This window comes from Silurus aristotelis (genome assembly GCF_946808225.1).
Source record: "Silurus aristotelis genome assembly, chromosome: 28".
Taxonomy (NCBI): Eukaryota; Metazoa; Chordata; class Actinopteri; order Siluriformes; family Siluridae; genus Silurus; species Silurus aristotelis.
Genome location: NC_139601.1, coordinates 8,386,245 through 8,408,108, shown reverse-complemented (window position 1 = coordinate 8,408,108; position 21,864 = coordinate 8,386,245). Strand labels below are relative to the sequence as shown.

The 21,864-nt window shown below is 36.7% G+C and overlaps 2 protein-coding genes across 11 annotated transcripts; both read left to right on the top strand.

Moving 5' to 3' along the window:
- The first annotated feature begins 1,348 nt into the window (after positions 1 to 1,348).
- Positions 1,349 to 7,028, top strand: cxxc1b (CXXC finger protein 1b). 2 transcript variants are annotated; one of them, XM_083534175.1, is made up of 14 exons: positions 1,349 to 1,767; positions 2,131 to 2,243; positions 2,317 to 2,417; positions 3,486 to 3,613; positions 3,752 to 3,907; positions 4,416 to 4,553; positions 4,670 to 4,777; positions 4,863 to 5,041; positions 5,148 to 5,355; positions 5,448 to 5,558; positions 5,661 to 5,710; positions 5,804 to 5,900; positions 6,389 to 6,541; positions 6,651 to 7,028. In XM_083534175.1, the coding sequence occupies exons 1-14, from the start codon at positions 1,765 to 1,767 to the stop codon at positions 6,795 to 6,797; spliced, it is 1,692 nt and encodes a 563-aa protein (XP_083390301.1). In that variant the 5' UTR covers positions 1,349 to 1,764; the 3' UTR covers positions 6,798 to 7,028. The 2 variants fall into 2 exon arrangements, with proteins under 2 accessions (XP_083390301.1, XP_083390302.1); XM_083534176.1 differs by having other exon boundaries at positions 1,438 to 1,949.
- A 771-nt stretch (positions 7,029 to 7,799) lies between these two features.
- mbd1b (methyl-CpG binding domain protein 1b) lies at positions 7,800 to 21,119 on the top strand. 9 transcript variants are annotated; one of them, XM_083534103.1, is made up of 18 exons: positions 7,800 to 7,857; positions 7,970 to 8,084; positions 8,626 to 8,722; positions 8,833 to 9,161; positions 9,304 to 9,441; positions 9,549 to 9,678; positions 12,252 to 12,601; positions 12,870 to 12,952; positions 13,144 to 13,175; positions 13,264 to 13,407; positions 13,515 to 13,565; positions 13,694 to 13,732; positions 14,451 to 14,480; positions 14,573 to 14,623; positions 15,897 to 16,058; positions 16,227 to 16,418; positions 18,057 to 18,194; positions 20,065 to 21,119. In XM_083534103.1, the coding sequence occupies exons 4-18, from the start codon at positions 8,857 to 8,859 to the stop codon at positions 20,530 to 20,532; spliced, it is 2,313 nt and encodes a 770-aa protein (XP_083390229.1). In that variant the 5' UTR covers positions 7,800 to 7,857; positions 7,970 to 8,084; positions 8,626 to 8,722; positions 8,833 to 8,856; the 3' UTR covers positions 20,533 to 21,119. The 9 variants fall into 9 exon arrangements, with proteins under 9 accessions (XP_083390229.1, XP_083390227.1, XP_083390232.1 ...); XM_083534106.1 differs by having other exon boundaries at positions 7,811 to 7,857; positions 7,970 to 8,035; XM_083534101.1 differs by lacking the exon at positions 8,626 to 8,722.
- Positions 21,120 to 21,864: the final 745 nt, after the last annotated feature.

Genomic DNA, 21,864 nt, shown 5'->3' with positions numbered 1-21,864 from the left:
AGAAAGAATATTATAATGCATGGCCTCTTAGGACTTCCATAGTGAATAAGATAGACGGGATTTTTTATTTTATTGATTATTATTATTATTATTAATATTATTATTATTATAAATGCTGTTTTATTATCATAATTATGTCTATTATTATTAATTATTGTTGTGCTATTGCAAGAAATGAGTGCTGTGTTTTACTGTGTATTTATTCATCTTTTTGTCAATGAAAAACTTTTATAATTCATAAACTTTTAATAAGAAGTCATTTTTACTGAGTCTAGATTGTCTTTAAGTAAAACTTTTAGTTTTTGTCTTAAGATCTGTTACTCCTTGTATTTTCTTGGCCCTTTTTTTTTTTAACATTGTGAAGCCTAACTTTGGTGTTTCCCTGTGTCTCGTGTCTTGTCTCGAGTTACCCATTGTAAGTTTTCTACCCTCATAGAGAAAGTCATAGTTAAATGTAAAAAGATATTAAATATGATAAGGCACCTGACAGTGGAGCTGATTGGTATTTAGTTAGTATTACAGTGAGCAGAAGAAATTAGACCGATAAAGTGTAATATGGTAATATGTTCAGACTCTAGTGCGGTTGTAGAGAGTTTGCAATCGTTTAAATCACAATCAAGGCAAGACTTAGTATATGAAGTACTGGAATGTCACACATGGATTTGTTTGATGAAATAGTGAGTGGTTTGGCAAAACTAACCAGTAAAAGAGATGTTGAAATCTTAATAAGTAAAGCAAAAGCCAAAGCAAAAACATTTGAAAGACAATTATGGAAAAGTCACAGAGAAGTTGAGATAGAGCAAAGAAAGGGAGACATTCATACAGCATACAACAGAAGGTTGGGACAGGCAGGACCACTGGGAGGAATTAAAGAGAAGAAATTATTATCACTAGATTAGGGATTGGACACTGTGGATTAAATAAGTACCTACTTACTTAAATCTGTTGAACATGTGGTCTTGAAAAAAAATAATTATAAAAAAGATAAAAGAAAGAACAAGGAAATTCATTTAATGAACTACTGGGGAAAATATCAAATTACATTATTCACATTTATTTAGCTTTCTAAAGGACACTGGTCTAACAAATACATATATAGTTTATAGTTTATACTTTTTGGTCCACACTCCAGTATAGTAGGTGGTATAGTATAGTATACTTTTGGGTCCACACTCCAGTATAGTAGGTGGTATAGTATAGTATACTTTTGGGTCCACACTCCAGTATAGTAGGTGGCGGTAATGCACCATTGAAGTTGGGTGTGCCAATCGTCGTTAAACGCCGAAGAAGAATAAGAAGCATAGTCATAAAAATAATAATAATATAATAATAATAATATAATAATAATAAAATTAATAATAAGTAGAAAAAGAAGAAGAAGTAGAGGAAGCATATAAAGAAAAAGAAGATGAGGAAGACGAAGGAGATAAAGAAGAAGAACGGGAAACAACCCCATCGTCAGCTATTTTGGCACCTGTCCAGCTGGTGGCGGTAATGCAGCAGAAAGCTGGTCTGGCGAACCCCCATATAAATCATCGAAGAAGAAATAAAAGCGGAATTTGTTTAACCGCTGTGTTTGGTGTTGTGTTGTTGTTTTTTTGCTATTACTTTATTTAACGTATACTCTTATATTTCGAAATAAGGAATAACCGAGACTGTTTCCAATTTAATTCCAAGTGAAGCTGAAACATTTCCTTCCGCTTGGAGAGTTTTTTTCCTCTCAATCAAGACTGTTTTGCGTATATTTGCGGCTAATTCGCGCCGATGGTGAGTGCGCTAAGCTAGGCTAACAGTAGAAATCTTACAAAACATGAGGAATCTTATAATCTAAGTTGTTTTGTAGAAGCTTTGCCTTACTGTATAATAAAGCGGAATGTGGCAGTTTTTACAACTGACTGGATGAGCTATCATTCTGATTCCCAGCAAGCTTACCTATACTCTTAACTAGGGTATTTTTCTTAATTTAATCGTTATTGGGATTGTTACTAATGTGCAGAGATAAACACGTATACATTTTATGTATAATATTTATACCGAGGTGTGAAATTACCCTAAATAATATACTGACTGACTGACTAGTTCACCAGTAACCCCACGTTTGTGTTCTTTTGTGTTTTTTTCGTTCCTAAGGATAGTGAAGTCTCAGATATGGACCAAGTGGCAGCATTAGACAACAACAGTATAGAAGAGGAGAAGCCTCTGTACTGCATTTGTCGGAAGCCAGACATCAATTGTTTCATGATGTGAGCTCAATGTGCAGTTTGCAGCTTATGTATGTTTTATTTTGCACTAGTTTACTCAGTGTTGTGTCCACAGTGGCTGTGATAACTGTAACGAGTGGTTTCATGGACATTGCATAAATGTGACTGAGAAAATGGCCAAGGGTATCAGAGAGTGGTATTGCCAGCAGTGTCAGGGTAAGTACTCGGCCTTCTTCTGTTTAGTCAAAAGGATTGGGACATAGTCACTTGTTTGCAAGATGACTACCAGGATGTGAATAATTGTTTTCTTGTTTGGGCAGACTTTCCCAAACCGACTTGGGTGTATGTAATACAAATATGTTCTGCTATATAGCCACCTCTCTCTAAACTTCTCACACATGTGCACCCTGTGGATCTGATTATGCTCTGAAGTACAAATGAACAAGCTTTTGTGTATCACTGTTTACATGGGCTGATAGGTCCTGGCTTTAACATGTGCTCTTCTCTACAGCTTTAAGTGGATACCATGATATGATATATGGCACTAGGACTGAAGTTGGCATAACAGTTTTTATTTTCCTGCTCAGCAGAAAACATGGAATTTGTGGCTTAGTGAAAATTTTACATTTGCGGCATTTAGCAGATGCCCTTGTCCAAAGCGACGTACAAAGTAGTTGTCTTAAGAGCAACAACTTCATTCTCTATAGCGTCTAAGTGTGAGAAAATTAATTATGCTTAAATGCAAGGACCTTGCCAAGAGTTTTATATTTTATTTTTTATAATTTAGGTAGTTTTGTTGCCTAAAAGAAACAAATGGATTTTTCGCTTTTTACTTTTACAATTACCAGAGTAAATCTGTTCTTATTATAAATACATGTTCAAAGGACAATGTTTCTCCCAACAATCATTTTTTTTTAACAATTGAAAGAATATATAGTTTTTAAAGATGTATATGCCTGTTGGAGTACATTTAAGTGTTAAGCTGTATAAAATATAAAAATATATAAAAATATTTTATTCCCTGTAGAACATAGAAAGCATATCAAATGTTCAAACTGAGGTAATTTAATGTAACATTGAAGTGTGTTATCCAGTTCTTAAAAGTTAACGTCACCCCTCTCAGTGCTACAAGCTCGATATGAAGGTCCCATTGAAATATGGAAACATACTGGAGTATTTATTGCATATACTAAGCCATGAAACATTATTCTTAGAGAACATGAAGGATTACCTGTCCAGGGTTATTAGAACTACATTAATAATTAGTATTTCTCTTTCTGACAGAAATGGATCCCTCTCTTGAATTAAAATACCGTTCAAAGAAGTCACGTGAGAAAGAGATTGAACCAGAGAGAATTAAAAAACGATCATGTTCTTTGGACTTTAAACTGGACAAGCGCCGTGGATCCAAAGTGAGGGCTTAGGTTTACCCCCACACACATTTCTTCTTGTTTCTCTTTAAAATTTCTCTGCTGTAGATAAACATGCATTGTTAACATCACTTTAATATTTCGTTATGATATAAGGAACAGGAAAGTTTTTTGTTACAGGTGAAACGGTCCGCACGAATGTGTGGTGAGTGTGAACCCTGCAGACGTACTGAAGACTGTGCGCAGTGTGACTTCTGCAAGGACATGAAGAAATTTGGGGGCCCGAACAAAATCCGGCAAAAATGTCGCCTGCGGCAGTGTGTAGTTCGTGCAAGGGTAATTGCAAATTGCTACGATTCATTATTTGAGCTGTTGTAAGATGTGAACACTTTGATTAACCAGCACAGTGCCCACCTAGATCACTGTGTATTTTGTTCCTTTGGCTCTCTGACACATTGCATTCCCATTGTTGGTGTGACAGTTTTTCTGGTGTGTTTGTGGTCCCTAGTGCGTTTTCCTCTGTTAATCTTGATTCAAAACCATTGGTTAACTGGACTAAATTGAATTGAACTGGATGTGCAAAACATTATGCAGACCAGTGAGCATGGTAGACAGATAAATGCTTAACTGTAAAATGTAGCACACCTGTGTGGAAGTGTTCACTTTTTAATTCCATTTAATTTTTTCACTTTTATTTATCCATTTTCGTTCTTTTTTTGTCACCTGGCTATAGGCAATTTGAGCTTGATAATTGTACACAAAGCAGCAGGTGCAGTTTGTAAAATTGGTGTTTAACATCAGTTACGGTGTCTGTATTTATATGTCTTAAATGTGATCTCTTTAGAAAATGCTGCGCGTTCGAGATGAGGAGTATTTCCTGCACGAGAGGACAGAAAATAGGATGCACAGAGACAGACGATACTCAGATGATTATAATGATGTTGAGATGGAGCTGTACTCACAATACAAGGACCAGAACATGGTAATACAATTTAAAAGTGAAACTGAAGAGCTGTTCAGTTTACTTTGTCTATGACCAACGCTTAAAAAAAAAAAAAAAAGTGGTGCCTTGTTAATGATTTTGTCCTTCTTGTGTAGCCATGGGGCAGTGAGGATGATGAAGGTCTAGTTTACAGCCCTGCCCACTGCAAGAAAGCTATAAAAGTCAAGCATGTTAAACGCAGAGAGAAGAAATGTGACAAAAAGGTACAAAAAGCAAGTGTTATACTGAGCATGCTTCTTACAGCATTGTTTTTGGTCATGGACATTACATTGTGGTGTTCCTTTGCAGAAGGAGTCCCGAAGGCACAAGCAAAAACAAAAGCATAAAGACCGTACAAGGCACAGTGAAAAAAGTGATTGCCGTTACACTGGAGATTTGCACCAGTGCTTGGGACCCAGCTGTATTGAATTGGCACGTCCTAACTCAAAATACTGCTCCGAGGACTGTGGCATGAAGCTAGCAGCCAAGTGAGTCCCCATTTCTATTTGTGCGTTCACATTTTACTTTTTAAAAGTACATTCAACAAAACATAGCTACAAAATGAACTGGTTTGAGTGCTTGCTGGTTTTGCAGTCGGATCTACGAGATTCTTCCACAGCGCATCCAGCAGTGGCAGCAGAGTCCGTGCATCGCTGAGGAACAAGGCAGGAAGCAACTGGAGCGAATTCGAAAGGAGCAGCAGGCTGCTCGCATGCGACTTGCTGAAATGGAGCGCCGCTTTCATGACCTAGAGGGAATTATTGCTAAAGCCAAGCAGCAAGTGGTTCAGCAGGATGAGGAGGTGGGAACTCATTGGCCCAGTAGTCCTGCACAAACATTTCTTTGGTTAAGAAAGCATTGGCAATTGTGTTTGTATTTTGTGTCCTTTTGCAGGTAAATGAGACGGAGAATGAGGATACAGATCTCCAAATCTTTTGTGTATCTTGCAGTCACCCCATTAACCCTAAAGTAGCAATGAGACACATGGAGAGGTGTTATGCTAAGGTAAATAGTGCTCAGGTGTTCCTTCACTTCAGTCTTTTGTTTCTATCATTTAAGTGTTAAATACAAGCAAGGTGTTTTACCACTTTTCTTTTGTTTACATAGTATGAAAGCCAAACGTCTTTTGGTTCTATTTTCCCAACACGAATAGAAGGGTAAGAATATTAGCATTAATAATTATTTAAAGAAATACATTTAAATGTTGTTATCTTCAGTGTTTACAAATATGCTGTCAATTGTGTTACCAGAGCAACAAGACTTTTCTGCGATGTGTATAACCCTCAGAGCAAAACATACTGCAAGAGGCTTCAGGTTTTATGTCCGGAACATTCCAGAGACCCCAAGGTGAAAACCTAGTCCTGTAACTTATAGTTTATAGTACTGTAATAGTAATTGTTTGTGTGTCTTTCTCTCTTTGTCTGTGACCCATTAGCAGTAACACTTTTGTCTGGGGGATCATATATAGCATTGTGTTTTCAAAAAAGTGCAATTTACACACAAATGCATCATGGTAAAACAGTGCAAAAAGAAGTAAGGGGGGGAAAAAAAACTGAGACCATTCAGATCTTTACATTTGCCCCTTTTGATGTTTTCAACACTTCTTGGAGTGACCTTCGATAACTGCTTGTTCATTTGCTGCCCAACAAAAAGTAATTTTTTGTTGGGCAGCCTGCCCACCCAGTGAGATAATCCATGATCTTCACATCACCCACCATTGTTTTAATGTTATGGTTGGTCAGTGCATGTATAAGTGGTTATATCTTGGTTTTTACCCCAGTGTTTCTTTAAAAAAAAAACTTGTATTATTTCGTTGTTTTCTGTCACTTTTGTAGGTGCCAGTGGATGAAGTGTGTGGATGTCCTCTAGTGCGCAATGTCTTTGAGCCCACGGGAGAGTATTGCAGAATGTCTAAGCGCAGATGCAACAGACACTATTGCTGGGAGAAACTCAGACGAGCAGAAGTAGACCTCGAGCGTGTTCGAGTGGTGAGTTAAACATAATACTGACCAGATTAACCTCTGCCTGTGAAGCTATTACAGCCCCTTATTTTAAGGTTTCTTTGTCTTTTTCTTCTTTTGTTTCTGTTATTAACAGTGGTACAAGTTGGATGAGCTGTTTGAGCAGGAACGTAACGTAAGAACAGCAATGACTAACAGAGCCGGACTGCTGGCTCTCATGTTGCACCAAACTATTCAGCATGATCCTCTGACCACCGATTTACGCAGCAACAAAGACAGATAGCGATGCACAGTCACAGCTCCAACCTACCCTTTGTGTTGTAATTAATAAAGTTTATTTTGTAGTGTTCATTAATGTATTTTTGTGTGTGGAACTGAATATAGTAAAAAAAAATTTACACAAGTTATATATCTCATTTATACTCTGTCTGGTGCTCCATTTTTATTTATGATGCAAACCGTGGTTATGTTATGGCAAAGGCAGCCAAAAAATGGGCAAAAATTGTGCTTCAAATGGTGTTATTTTGAGGTTATTACATTTTGATTGGTTTTCAGTTTGTAAGAAGCAGTTTCACCAAAGTGATCAGTGTGGAGATTTCATTTTCTTTGGTAGAAAGAAATGCTATACAAAGTATATAGACCTCAGGCTTGTGAGTGCTGAGTCAATGCACAATAACAAGCACTCAAATTTCTCAAACTAAATACAAATAAAAATAGATAAACATTGCTGTAAACTTTGTTTTTGTATATCCTCAGAAAAGATAAATAGGAACTAGCCAGTGGTGTGTTCAGTTAAAGTGGTGGCCCCAGAATTCCACGTTAAACTGATGTAAAGCAATTCAAAGATAACCATTGGGTTTAAATGTGTCATGTAAGGCAAGTGTTTTGACTAACAAATGTAAGTTACACATTTAGTGATTTTGTAAATGCATTTAACCTTCAGATTTGTGTATATTTGTCATAACATAACCACCTGTCTTACTGGGATAGCACACTTTCAGTCATCCAGACACCACAATCTGGTCACTGATCCTTTCCTACTTCCAACAAACCAACTTCGAGAACTGACTGTACACTTACTAGTGTGATATGTGCCATTGTAAAGAGATGATCAGTGTTAATCACTTTACCTTTCGGTGGTTTTAATGTTATAGCAGATGTGTGTGTGTTTTGACTTTTATTGCTGCGTGTTTACATTTTTTATAACTAAAAATGAGCGCAGGAGCAGATGACAGAGCGAGTTAAAGAATATGCGCACCTGGAGTAAAAAAAAAAAAAAAAAACATTTCCGCTTCCGGTCTTTTTGAATTATTACCGGATGTGTTGGCAAAATGTAATAGAATGTGAGTTGACGTTTTTAGATCATTTTACATTTCGTCTAATAGACTGTAATTCGAACACATTGCCGTGTCCGGGAGCTGTTTGGGCTTTAACCATCTCTATTCTCACATTCAGACAATCGGCTGTTTAGCGCTAATGCTAAAGCGACCCTTGGTTCAGTGAGCTGTTGACCTGAGCATGGTACAGTGACCAGCGTGTTATAAGCGTCTCTTTCAGAAACGTGTCACAGGTAAGCGTAGAGCAGAGCTTACACGGCTGTGTAACAGTGTTCCTGAAGGTGGTAAAGGTTAGCTACGTTGAGCCAGTTATCCAAATAGAATTATCTGGGCCAGCTGTTTGGGTAAAGCTTTGACTCAATGTGTCTTGTTCTAGTTCTAGCATGAGCAGAAAACCAGAATGCAGTTCTGTCTAGCAATCAAACAAGTATTGTTTAACTTGCTTAATTTCATTTTAGTAAACATTGATTGCTAAAATTATTAAAGTGACTCTTGCAGGTATCTGCACAGATAACTGTTCTGTTTATCCTCAGAACAGTCAAATAGGAACTAGCCAGAAGGGATGTCCAAGCCATTTAAAGTAGAGGCCCAAGAATTCAAATATTATCATTGTTTTGAAATGTGTCATGTTAGTCAAGCGTTTTGACCCAAAATTGTTAGTAACCCATTACACATTTTGGTGATTTGCAAATGCATCCAAACGTCATATATCTATATTACAAATTACTTTTTTTACAGTCAGTCATAACATAACCACCTGTTTTATTTGGATAGCAAACTCTCAGTCATCCAGCCACCACAATCTGGCCTTTGACAGCCACTCTGATCCACCTGCCAGTGTATCCCTCTCCTTGACAGGTGCCAAGAGATGGTTGGTGGTTTTAATGTTATGGCAGATGTGTGTCTGTGTTTTTATTTTCTATTGCTGGCTGTAACCTTAAAATGTTGTAAAGATTGTATTGTTCTTCTTGTGTGGAATAGAGCACCGTCTAAGACTGTTCTGTGATGGAGAAAGAAGGTGTGGATGACAAGCAGCTGCTCAGCAGCACAGGGACCACAGACATTTCTGACACCAGTGTCCGACAAGCCAGAAGTGGAAGTGATCCTGTGAAAAGCCTGGATGATACTTCAGTGGACTGGTTTGAGCCTCTGGAGGAGGACTGGGAGGCTGATGACGATTCACAGAGCTTGGATATAGATGGGGCCAGGGATGCTGAGATCGAAAGTCTGGCAGGAGAGAGTGAAAGAAGCGGCAGTGTCGCTGGGAGTGAGAGAAACTACAAGGGAAAAAGCGGTGGTACTGCTATGCGGTATGTTCATGTTGGATTAGAATGAATTTGTTGTCTGATACAAAAAAATTTGGAATGTCAATGGAATTATTTATTCATTAGCTTTTCAGCTTATTGTCGAAAATAAATATGTAGATCTATTATTATTATTTATTTTTTAAAGGAAAAGAAAAAGGAAATGGCGATGTGGTTCCTATGACGGTTGGGAGGATTGTACTAATCTTGGATACGGCTGGAAACGCAAAGTTGTTTTCCGACGTTCTGGTGTAAGTGTGGGGCAGAGAGACGTCTACTACTTAAGGTGTGTTTTACACTTTTATTTGCCAGTAGCTTTCCAGTGTTCTTCATTGCCTACCTATATTCATTTGTTTTCTTACTGTTAATGAGAAATGTAATGCCTATTTGAAGCCCTAAAGGTGAACGAGTGAGAAGTAAGATTGAACTGCTCAAAGCCATTGGGAATACCGTGGACCTTACCAACTTTGACTTCAAAACAGGAAGATTTCAGGATCTTGAACCTTCAAAAAGAGTGACAAAGGTGAGAAAACAATCTGAAGATATAAAAATATATAAGCAAGTAATTATTTGAAATGTCTTTTGCTGCCACTTTCCTAGCATTTGCAGTACTGTACATATACTCTAATATATAAAACCAATTCACATTGTTGTTAACAGTAGGACTCATTAATCAAGCTGGATACAAATGGATTTTTGTGAATTGTTAGCATTGGCAATTGCACAAGACATTTGGTATTCATAAAAATCCTGTAAATTTGGAAAACCTTTATATCTGAACCTGATTATGTGTAAATGTATGCCTAAGCAGGTCAAAGGTCAAAGTAAACATTTATAAAACTATATTTATAATCATGCAGTTTGCATGGATTACTCTACTTTTATATATAAACCAATATTTAATTTGTTTCTCTTTATTGCATTTAAGCTTTTACCTGACTTGTTTTTCCAGAGCAACTTACAGAAGTACTTTAGAATAAATACAAAAATACATTATGGTAGTTCAGTTGGTTGGGGACTAAGAACACCATGAGATGGCATTAATTAAAGAATATGAAAAATAAATAAAGCTGCTCTAAACATAGACCCATAAATGTAGATAAATAAAAGTAATAATTTAAACAAGTAAATAGTCAGTTCTCAAAGCAAGTTTTAGAAGTAGGAAAAATGGCATGGGTTCGGATGTGAGTAACAAGTGATGTTGCTGCGTGGATCTACATTAACGCAGAACAGCCAGGGTTGTGTGTGTTGTGCCTACAGTTGGCATGTGAAAAGTAGACTGTGGAGAGTATGACAATGGAAGGAGCAAGCATGGTATGATGAATTATCAGTGTGATCCTCTGGTTCCTGCCATTTATGTGGATGGTAATTTGACATGTACCACCTACCGAAATAACAGGTGAAGTACACCATTAATGGCAATAGTGTTCCCAAAGGGCAGCGGCCTCTTACAGCAGGATAACACATACTGCCACAATAATATGCTCCTCATAAAGTTCAAGGTGTTAACATTGCCTCAAAATTCCCTTACTGTTGAAAGAGTTTAGCCATTTAGATTAATATTTTAGTATATCTTCTCAAGGACAATACTATATATTTCAGAGTAGTCAATGTGCAGCTTGTATAGCAATACAGATTTACTGTCCTCTAAAAATAATTTGACATACATCCATTATCGTTTTAAAAAATGGAAACAAACGTGAGTACACCCTAATTGAAAGTTTAAACTGTGTCCAAAGTGTCAATATTTTGTGAGCACCACTGTTATCCAGCACTTGCCTTAATCCTCCTGGGCATGGAATTCACCAGAGCTGCACAGGTTGTTGCTGGGATCCTCATCCACTCCACCATAATGACATCACGGAGCTGCTGGATGTTAGACACATGGCGCTTCTCCACATTCTGCTTGAGGATGCCCCACAGGTGCTCAATGGGTTTCAGGTCTGGAGACATACTAGTCTGGGCCATACCACTTTATAACCTTCAGCAAGGCAGTTGTCATCTTGGCGGTGTGTTTGGGGTTGTTGTTTTGTTTGTTATTATTGTTATGTTAACATGTTCTGCTTTAGAATGTGACAGTACATGTTGAAATCCAATGTTTCCCTCAATGAACCGCAGCTGCTCTGTTCCGGCAGCACTCATGCAGCCCCAGACCATGATGCTACCACCACCCCCATGCTTGACAAGACACAATTTTCTTAGTAATTCTCACTAGAGTGTCGCCTCACATGCTGGACAGCATGTGAATTTACAAGATTATCTTAGTCTCATCCGATTACAGGACATGGTTCCTGGTTCCGGTAATTCATGCTCTTGGACAGGTTTCCGTTGGAACTTCCGCTTCTGCAACCAGTAACGCTATGCTGGCAGCACTCGTGCCTCTAATTCTCAAATCCTCAAAGGATCTTTGCCAAGAGGCAATATATAAATAAAATATTGTAAGTTGCTCTGGATAGGGGCATGTGTCAATTGGCATGAATGTAAAAGTTGTAAATGAGTGTATATATACACATATACATACATGCATATATGTTAACACAATTCACTGGGGTGGTTTTATACAGCCACACTTGATGCAGAGGTGTCTATTTTATATTTGCATGTGCAAAAGCAGTAGCAATGTAAGTATTCACAAACTTATTGCATATCAAGCCAAGAAGCTTTTTATTTTCATTTCAACCATATATATAGCTGACGGAGTACACATTGAAATGAGACAGTTTTCTCCAGAACCCTGGTGCTACATAAAACAGTATAGAGCTACATCACACCACACAACATAGAGCTACCTAGTGCAAAAAGCATATCTTATGTGCATCCAGAAAATGTATGAAATGCTAAAACAGCACAGTCAGGCTTCTGGCTTGTTTATTAGGGATAATTCTGTGCATTTATTTCATTGAAATGGAATAATTCATTCAAATTTGAAAAAAATGACACCGGTTGGGTTGCGGCCCATATTTTGGAGACACCTAGATTAGGGGAACTCTGATTAACCCGAATTAGTCTATTTCTAATGCATTACTGTACCATAAATGTTTTGACACTTGGATTGTAATACTACTCTTTTTTTTTTTTTCCATATTAACCATGTAGAGGAAGAAGTTGGACCACAGTTCCCCAGCTGAATGTGGGTTCTCTTCAGAGTCCAGTTTTCCCAATGAGGCAACAGAGGCTTATGACAGGACCTACAGTCCAGGACCTACATATAGTCTCAGTCACACTGCTCTGCATAGGCTCAGTCCCTTCTCAAATCAAAAAGATGTTCGCAGTGTTCCCAATCCTGGCACATCTAACGAGATCCCCGGTCAGGCTCTCCTAATTCAACCTGCATCCCCCACAAAGCAGACTGTCCCTTCTAGAACAGGCTTTCTTCTGCAGACTTTAAAAGTACCTGCTAAACAGGCAGATGTACTTCGCTATGTTCCATCTAACTCCTGTCTTGGGTATGCTTACTCCAGTACATATTCATGTGTATGTTTTCTTATGTTGGTTGGTATAATTTAAGTGTGTAAAAATCTGACTCTTCAAAAGGCAGGGACTGAAATTAGTTAGTTTTAAATTGACTTATCAAAAAACACAACTCTATCATAGAAAAAATTTACATTGGAAACAAAATTGTTTCCCCTAGCATATTATATGTGGTTTGTGTTCTTAAATTGTGAGTTTACAGTAGAAAAGACAAAATTTTCACTTTGCATTCTTTTCTCTCAGTGTCTGTGTAAGATGTAGGAACCCCTTTACCATTATAGAGGGACGGACTATGTGTGAAAAATGCAGCAAAGCATGCAATGCCTGTAAGTAACTACAGTTTTGTTCTTCATCAGTGCAAAAAGTTGCTCTTTAAATGGCAGAATTTTATTCCAAAAAAGTATTTCATACTTGACTTGTAAAAGATGTACATATGCTTGTGCAATTTTGAGGTGTTTAAGGTGGATTTTTGACACTTAATGATTCTTTTTGTTTGTCTCCCACTCTCATTGTGTAGCTAAAGATAACCGCAACATTACATTTAGAAAAGTAAGTAATGCTTTTGAATCTCTTTAGTATTCTAATTATCAAAAGTATTTTCTCAGATACAGAAGTAAAGCAGTAACTTTGTTCTCAGTGGCTTCCCTGTGGGTTTTGTCAAGCGTGTCAGCTCACTGAGGATTGTGGGGTTTGTGCCAGCTGCAGGAATGGAAAACAGAATCCTCAATACAGAAGGCCTATTAGGTGTCGTAAGCGGAAATGCCTGTGTCCATCCCTCAAGGTGATGAGGATTGCAGAAAGATCAGAGTGAAAAATATTTTCTCAATTTATTTTGGTTTGGTTTGTATTTTTGTTGTCATTTTACCATCATCTCTCTTTCCTTTTCAGAGAAGAGCAGATTGTGTGCCTCCTGTGGAGCAGAGTGGTTCTACAGTTCATGTATGTATGGCCTTTCTTTTAGTGCCTGTTCTGTTAATCCCTTGACTTCAAGTTTTTGTATTTAATTAAATAGTAATTGCATCACTGTTGATGATTTAAAAAAAAAAAAAAATATTCATTTTCTGTAGACGCCGGAAAGACTAGAAATGACAAACACTGCTTCCAAGGTAAGCAACCCTTCCCTCTCTAGATTTGTTCTGCTCTCTTCAATACATTTTGTAGAAAGCCAGCAGGCACTTGTATGGGGTTTTTATGTTTGGGGTTGTTGTTTTTGGGGGGTTTTTATGGTGCTGCTGCACATGTTTAATTAAACAGAAAATATGTCTGAATATGCAAAGTTGATTGATTGGAAGTTAAAAGCTTATTTAGTCATGTTTATTTCTATCGTGCTTTTCACAACGGTGATTGTCTCAAAGCAGCTTTACAGAATTTAGTTTAATTTTAGTCAAGCCTAATAGGTTTCCCCAGACCCCCATAGATCTCTTATATCATGCCATTTGAGGTAAATCACTGTTTAATAACTAATGTTAATTCTGTTAATCACATGCTCTTTTGACTGAAGTTAAAGTGCACAATCACTCTCACATGTATGAAATCTGTTTTTCCCCCATTATATCCACTGACAGAAAAAATGCCTTATGTATTATACCTAGCTGACAGGAATGGAAGAACAAAGTTTGCTTAACAGTCACCTCAAAAATATCCTTTCTATAATATTTTCTATTACAAAGCCCATAATTCCACAAAGTAATAAAGCCATATGATAAAAACAGTAATACAGCCAAAAGTGATCTACAAACCCACCTTCTGCTACAGATGTAGTCTTTAAAAAATGTTTGTATATATTTTGATCACTACACTAAGTTGGCCTATCATTTTTTTCAGCCATCGCTGCCAGACTTTAGGGAATCACAGGTGATCCTGACAACTGTCGACACTTCTTTACTTCGAGTATAAACAAATGACAAATACACATGTTGGATATATAATCAGATTTTATTTCACAGTACAGTGACTCAGATGACCAGTCATCATTTTATGAAGAAAATGACAGTGAGGTAAGGCTTCTCAAAATCAGAAAGAGCTTTATTTGCCAAGTATGTTTGCACTTATAAGGAATTTGTATTAGTGACAGACGTTTTCAGTTTTTTATTTTATTTTATTTTGTTTAAAGATTTAAAAAAAATAAAAATTCTTTCCCAAGTATTCCCAAATGGATACATTTGAAAACGCTGTTTTTCACACTGTAGTGTAGACTGAGAAAACAAATATTTAAAGCTGATCAAACATTTTTACTCATGTGATTCATTCAGATGATGGACAGTGTTGCACTACAGTTGTTGTGTATGCTACTGCATCAGACAGAAGAGAGACAGAACGTACGAAACAAAGCATTTTTACTTTTTTTTAAGCATGTGCAGTATAAGGATGTAAGCATTGTAAACCTTAAGATTATATAGATATAGAGAGTTTTTAGAATTACGCACTAGTAATTATGGGGTTAATTTCCTACAATGCAGCTATGTACAGCTTTCTATATGAGATGTTTGTTAAAATAGAGGATTTTGATTGATTATTTTTTTTTTTTTGCATGTTTGTCACACTTTAATGTTTCAGATCATCAAACTAATTTAAATATTTGTAAAAGATAACACAAGTGAACACAACATGCAGGTTTTAATGAAGGTTTTTATTATTGAGGGAAAAAGAAAATCCAAAACTACATGGCCCCATGTGAAAAAGAAAATTCATATATATATATCATTTTTTTAAATTGATTTTATTTTTAATTTTTTTATAAAAAAAAATTTGTGTAGTTTATTTTTTATTTTTGTTTAGATCTGAGTAAAGAAATGACATGAATAAACGTGTTGTGGTGAAGGTTTTAATTTTGCTTCTTTAATCTATATTTTGAATATAAAATGGTCAGAAATGTGTGCTGCATTAATCGTGCGTTAATAAAATTTGTGCAGTAAAATACATTTGCATTAACGCGTTAATTTTGACAGCCATAATATATAGGCAAATTTGATTTGTGCGTCTATTCATATTCTTAAGTTTAAGAATGAGATTTATTGATAGACATCAAAGCACTATTGATAAGGGCATCTTATATTATATGACATTACAAATTAAATTAGTTTGTTTTTCCTTTATTGATTTTAGGTGGAAACCACATAGCAATGTGCATATAATTTATACTATTGTTATTGTTTATAATGTAATTTAGAAAATATTGCAACAGAAGAGGTTGGTTTAAACGGTACTGCTACTCAAAAAGGTTTGTAAATGTCTTAGAAAATTACACATGCGTATGTGTGTGTTTTGCAGGGACTACTGAGGAAGTTTCGGCGCTCCTGTGGACGATGTAAAGGCTGTGTGGCGAAAGCAGACTGTGGAACCTGTGATTACTGCATAGACAAACCTAAATTTGGTGGAAGCAATAAAAAAAGACAGAAGTGCCGTCAGCGTCAATGTCGAAGAGAAGCTAAGGTAGGTCTTTTCCTTCAGCAAGTCTGTAAACCATCTCATCTTGGAAATGTAATAATCTTTTTGTTGTAATTATGTAAGTTGCTTCATTTTGCTTTATTGTTGATGAATTTTCTAGATGTTTTTTTCATTGATGCTCTTATGAATTGCTGTACAATCCTAATTCCTCAGGGATGGATCACTTCTGTCAGATCAAAACCGCATTATGCTTACAGCCATACAGTCCTGCGACAGAACAGCGAAAAGTGGGACTTTGAGTTCTCTGACAATGAATGTGAGAGGGAAAGAATTGCAAAAGGTTCTCTTGTTGGGGTACGCTATGTGGAGAAAGACAAGCATTTCATCGCCAATTACAATGGACAGGTACGTCAGGAGAGTCCACTGAGCAATGTGTGTTTTTTTTTTTTTTTTTTGTAAATCACTCCCGTTATTTTTGGATCATTTTATTTGTCTCAGCTCTATTTATAATATGACAAACAACATTTTTCCAGTGTCCTCTAGATTCACACTTGGCATTCCTTGTGCATCTAGTTTGGAAAAAAAAAAAATAAATAAATATATATATATATATATATATATATATATATATATATATATATATATATAACTTTGCTGTTGTGACTATGTCTCTTGATAAACATTGTCATACAGACCAAATGTAGCTCTTTATCAGACAGAGGGTAAGATACAATGTCCTTTTAATATCTTCAATCCTCAACTCTATCTTTATTTGTATAGCGCTTTTACCAATGGACATTGTCCAAAATCAGCTTTATAGAAGTAAATGTATAAATGTGTATATACATTTTTGTAACTGTTCTTTTTTAGACAGAATTTATCTGGGTTTTATTCAAATAAATAAAATTTCTTATTGTAGTAGGCATGAGGCAGAAAAATGTGAAAGTTTGTTCTGCTGATAAACATAAAACAATTAGTCAAATAATGTCAAAACAGGAGCCATTGGAGACGCAAATACTATTGACATCTGTGCTCCTCTCTCTCATAGCTGAAACAATTTTTATTGATTATTACAGTGAATAGTAATAGTACAGTTCAAATTGCCATTGATCATTCATAAATGCTAGAGTGCATGCCATACTCAGACGTGTGTATTTGACCTTAGCACTGTTCTGTTGTCTGTTTAACTCTTTTAAAGCTCTACATGAAAACCCTTGTACTGTGGCCTTTTGAATTGACACACAGCTAATGCACAGCATTATCCTATGGCACTTTTTTGTTTAATTTTTCTTCCCAGTGAGCTTATTTCACACCCACCACCCAATTCTTCTCAATCATATAACTGCTACCAACTAGGGGAGTGAAGGCCAATGTCCATTTTGTTTTTTTAGAAATGCTGTTTATTCGATGTGTCAGAGATGTGTAAAACAATCTTGCTTGCTTGAATGCATGCTTACTTGCACATATGAGCTTGTGATCTGATTCTGTGATGCCCATAACTGGCTAGCGTAGCTGTAATTGGCAAGGGACGGAGTATGTCATGCCACCCACCCAGAAATCATTTCCAATTTGCTCCTTTCGATCCTGGCCCCTTAAATGGCACCGTCAACCTCAGGATTTAAACTTCTGATGTCTCTTGGAGACAAACTTCGACCAGTGTACAGATGATGCTGAGGAAATGGTTGAACATGGCAGTTCAACTATATTTAATTATCGGCCAGAAAGTGGCTGTAATCATGGTCAATAGACTAATAAATCGGCCAATAGACTATTACGAGGGATCTGGTTATTGTTAGGAACCTTCAGTTTCCTGATCTCAGGTTCTGAATCACTGATTTTAGCTAATCCATGTCTATTACAAGGTCTTCAATTTACCTAGGCAGTAAATCATATGGCTTTTTAAGCTCTGAATATTTCAGAGGATAAGGGAGATTGTGACTAGCAAGTTGTACAGGTGATTTTATTAATATCCGTTATCTTGGTCTGCGCAATGAGATTGGCTTATTGCTATAGAATTAGCATTGTGTCATGTTTACTTCTTAGAATGCAGAAACTGAGGCAAGCCAGGCAATTTCTGGTGATCATCTTTTTCATCTGTTCTGTGATGAGTGGACTAGAGTAAATGACAGGACGTTGCAGAGCTCCACAGAGGAAACCGATGAAGATGAAATGGAGCCAACGGTGAGCGCAAAACACACCAAGCATATGCTGTTGTATGCATTTTTATATATGTGACAAACTTTCAAAATCTTGAATGACCTGTGCAAAAAGATCTTGTTGCACTAATTTGGGATTAATGTCTGGGGACATTGTATTTAACGATCAATCAGCTGAAAAGTCAAACTTATTGTAAGAGCCAAACAGATTTTTGGTAGGGTGTATGTTAAGTTCTCATTGTTCTCAAATAGGCTAAAAGTGGTTTATTACTGGGTGAATTTTAGTTGCTAAAATGACCTCATATTTGCTGCACAGTGTGGCTTTATTTTTCCATCTCTTTCCTAGTGCTTTAATAAAATGCATTTTTTACAGAGGTACTTTAGAGCAGACAACTAGAAAAGCGCAAAGGGAGTAAGCACATCATGTAGAGTTCCTCCACATGTAAACTGCTCATATAACATATAAATTTAAGTATCATGTGAATTTGTGTTAAATATCCACTGGCGCAAAAAAACGAAATAAACAAGAACAAACAAAAACCTCAAACCCCTCTGATCCAGATTTTGAATTCCCAAGCATATGTTTTACCTCTACCCCTAGGTACCAATGAAAGGGACCCGAAAATCTGTAATATTTTAAGGGTTTATCTCTTAATGGCATTGAATAGGCTTAATTAAGGATTCATCTCTTAAAAGATAGCAATACTAATCCATTGAGCCAATGAAGGGATTGTGACCATTATCTATTGTGGCAAAATACATTTGTGGTCAAAGTGTAACAATAGTTGCAAAAGATGAACACCGTTAAAGCCATGAGGGAATGCCTATTGAAGGCCCAATAAGCAAAAATAAATAATTATTATAAATAATTATTATTATTAATAATAATAATAATAATAAATGAATTTAGAGGGAGACTTTTTAAATGGCAAGGAAACATCCAGATCCAAAAACTGATCATCATAGTGCTGCATTGCCTTCGACTATGCAAAATGAATTATGTACCCAGACAAAGCACCAACAACAGAGATCCAATCTGTTATTTTGGCAATGGAGTTATTAGGTGAGTCAAGTTAAATTAAGACATTCTCTGCATGCTGTGAGATTCTGTGTATTTGTTTCCCTAAGGAAACAAATACACAGAGTTTCCACTCTTGTTTCCACTCTTGACTCTTGACTTGAAATCCCTTTTTAATGTCATCTTTTTGTAGTAATTGCTAATTGATCAATAGACAAATACAAATAATAGTGAATGCGAGTACCCTTGTCTAGTGCCTTAAGATAAGATGGATTTGGGAGATCGGAGACCATTTGTTATTATGCTACAAGTCAGGGGTGTATGTTAAATATTGAAACCGTTAGCAAATATATTCCCCAAATTAAATTGATGTAACACTGACAATAAATACGTCCATTCAAACCTATTTAAGCCTAACGAAATTAATCTAACAAAAAAATCCACACTCCCTTTTATGCAAAGACCTGTTAGTAATGTTTAGTAACCATCTAGTATTATGGGATAAAAATCTCCCTTTAAAAAAAACGCTAGTCTGATCTATGTTGATAATAGTGGAAAATACCAACTCAAGTGGAAGTACCAATTTATTTTCACAAGTATTTTAAAATCTACATTAAACAAAGAAATAGGGTGGTAAGACTCGTACCCCTCAAGCAAAAAATTTAATTGTAACAATCTTTTGTTACACGTTCTTATGTTTTGCAGGATATTTTTGTGCAAAATCTCTTGTATAGATAGGTAGACAGACACAACTTTGTCATTGCATTATACAGATATACAGGCAACACTTAGAATGTAGAATACAAGGGGCGAATGGTATTAAGAGCATTTCTACCTATTCTTTTTACCTATTCTGCAATAACCTTTTTCTTTGCAGATCACACAAATTTTAAGCCTGGGGGGTGACATTGTTGATGATGGCCTGGACCTGGAGTTGCTGGAGCTCTTGGCATCCCTTCGCGATGCTCCGCTGCCTGTCTTATGGTGTGCTGTGCTGGCCGAGGGCCCACGCTTGCAGCTTCTTCAGTGCTCCAAGCTCTCAGCCATGGCAGACACAACGGTGCAGATTGAACCAAGCTTTCGTTACCACATCAGTGTTCAGGGACAACCTCTGCTGCCCACTCACTGGCTATATCACGCTCACCCGGCTCGACTCACCTCAGTGGCACAGGTTGCAACTTTGCTAGAAGACTTGGAGCGTTACTCTGTGTGCCGAGGCTTTAAAAGTGAGCCTGTATCTGGTTCTGAGCCTATTGTCCAGGTCCGGGCAGCCACTTGTGAATTTCTTGTGGTGCCAGAGAGCCAGTGCTGTGCTAAGTGTAAGAGTACACAACAGAAACACTGAACATGCATTACCGATTGACTACAGAACACTTACTCTCGTTTCTTCCAACCTCGATTGGCTTCTAGGTTACATCAGTATTTGTACCTGAAGCAAAGGACATTTAAAAAATCAGAAAAGTTAATACTTTGTTTGTTCAGTTTGCCCAGTGATAATGAACTCTGCAACTAACGCTATGCTGCTCAGAATGCACATGCAGTGTGTCTAGCACAGCCTTTATTTTATTCAAAATAATACTGAATGATTAGTCAACATTTTCTAAGGAGGTACATATGATTTATTTTAAAGTTCATTATTTATTTATGTGGTACTTTTTCCCACATCATAGTTTGGATCAACCTGAAAAACCCAGCCAATAACATAAGTTTAAGTTTGTTTTTGGTTAATGTTGATTTGGGGTCAATGAATGCAGTGAGAGCCAAACTTTTTTTATTCCACGGAATCTGTGTTGACTAACAGTCATTTCAAGAAAATAGCGTGTAATGGACTTCAATTGCTGTTAGTCATGTTCATGTTGTTTTGTGTTTTTTTACCAAGAAAACATTCCTCTGTATCTTGCTTAACAATGTGCTAGAGGTTTGTCAGTTTGGCCTTTTATTTAAAAGACGTGCAAGTTTTACAAATGAGACTGCTGTATATAGAAGTCACACAAATTTTACCTGACACATCTGTATTAGATGCCTGTTCTGGCTTGTAATGATTTTTATGTTCCTATTCTTCTCAGGGCCGAGATTTCAGAATGCAAAGCTTAACTACAGACAGCAACACATTCTTTATGATTCAGAAAAATTAATTTTTTTTTGACCAAATGATGACTTTTGTATGTTACAGATAAATAATACATACAAAATAATATAGATTTTTTTGGTAATTTTTTTAGGTTTGTGCAGATGCAATTCAAATATGTAAACAAATTTTGGTTTTTATAAATCAGCTTATTAAATCTGCAGCATTCTTTCTGTAACATACTTGTGTGATTTAAATATTATCAGTAGCAATAAGCATTGGTTGCACTAAACAATTTAAGGTTGCGCTTTTAACTCGGGCACAAAAGATTTCAGTTTAAAGAAAACTCTGTGCCACATTTCCTCTTTTGGCTGCTCCCGTTAGGGGTCACCACAGTGGATCATCCGTCTCCATACCCCCCTTTCCTCTACATCTGTCCTTCTTTCAAACCAACTGCCTGCTTGTCTTCCCTCACCACATCCATGAACCTCCTTTTCTTGCCTTCCTTTTTTTTTCCTCCTTCCTGGCGGCTCCATCCTTAGCATTCGCCTACCGATGTACTCCATGTCCCTAATCTGCACACGTCCAAACCATCTCAATGACACCTCC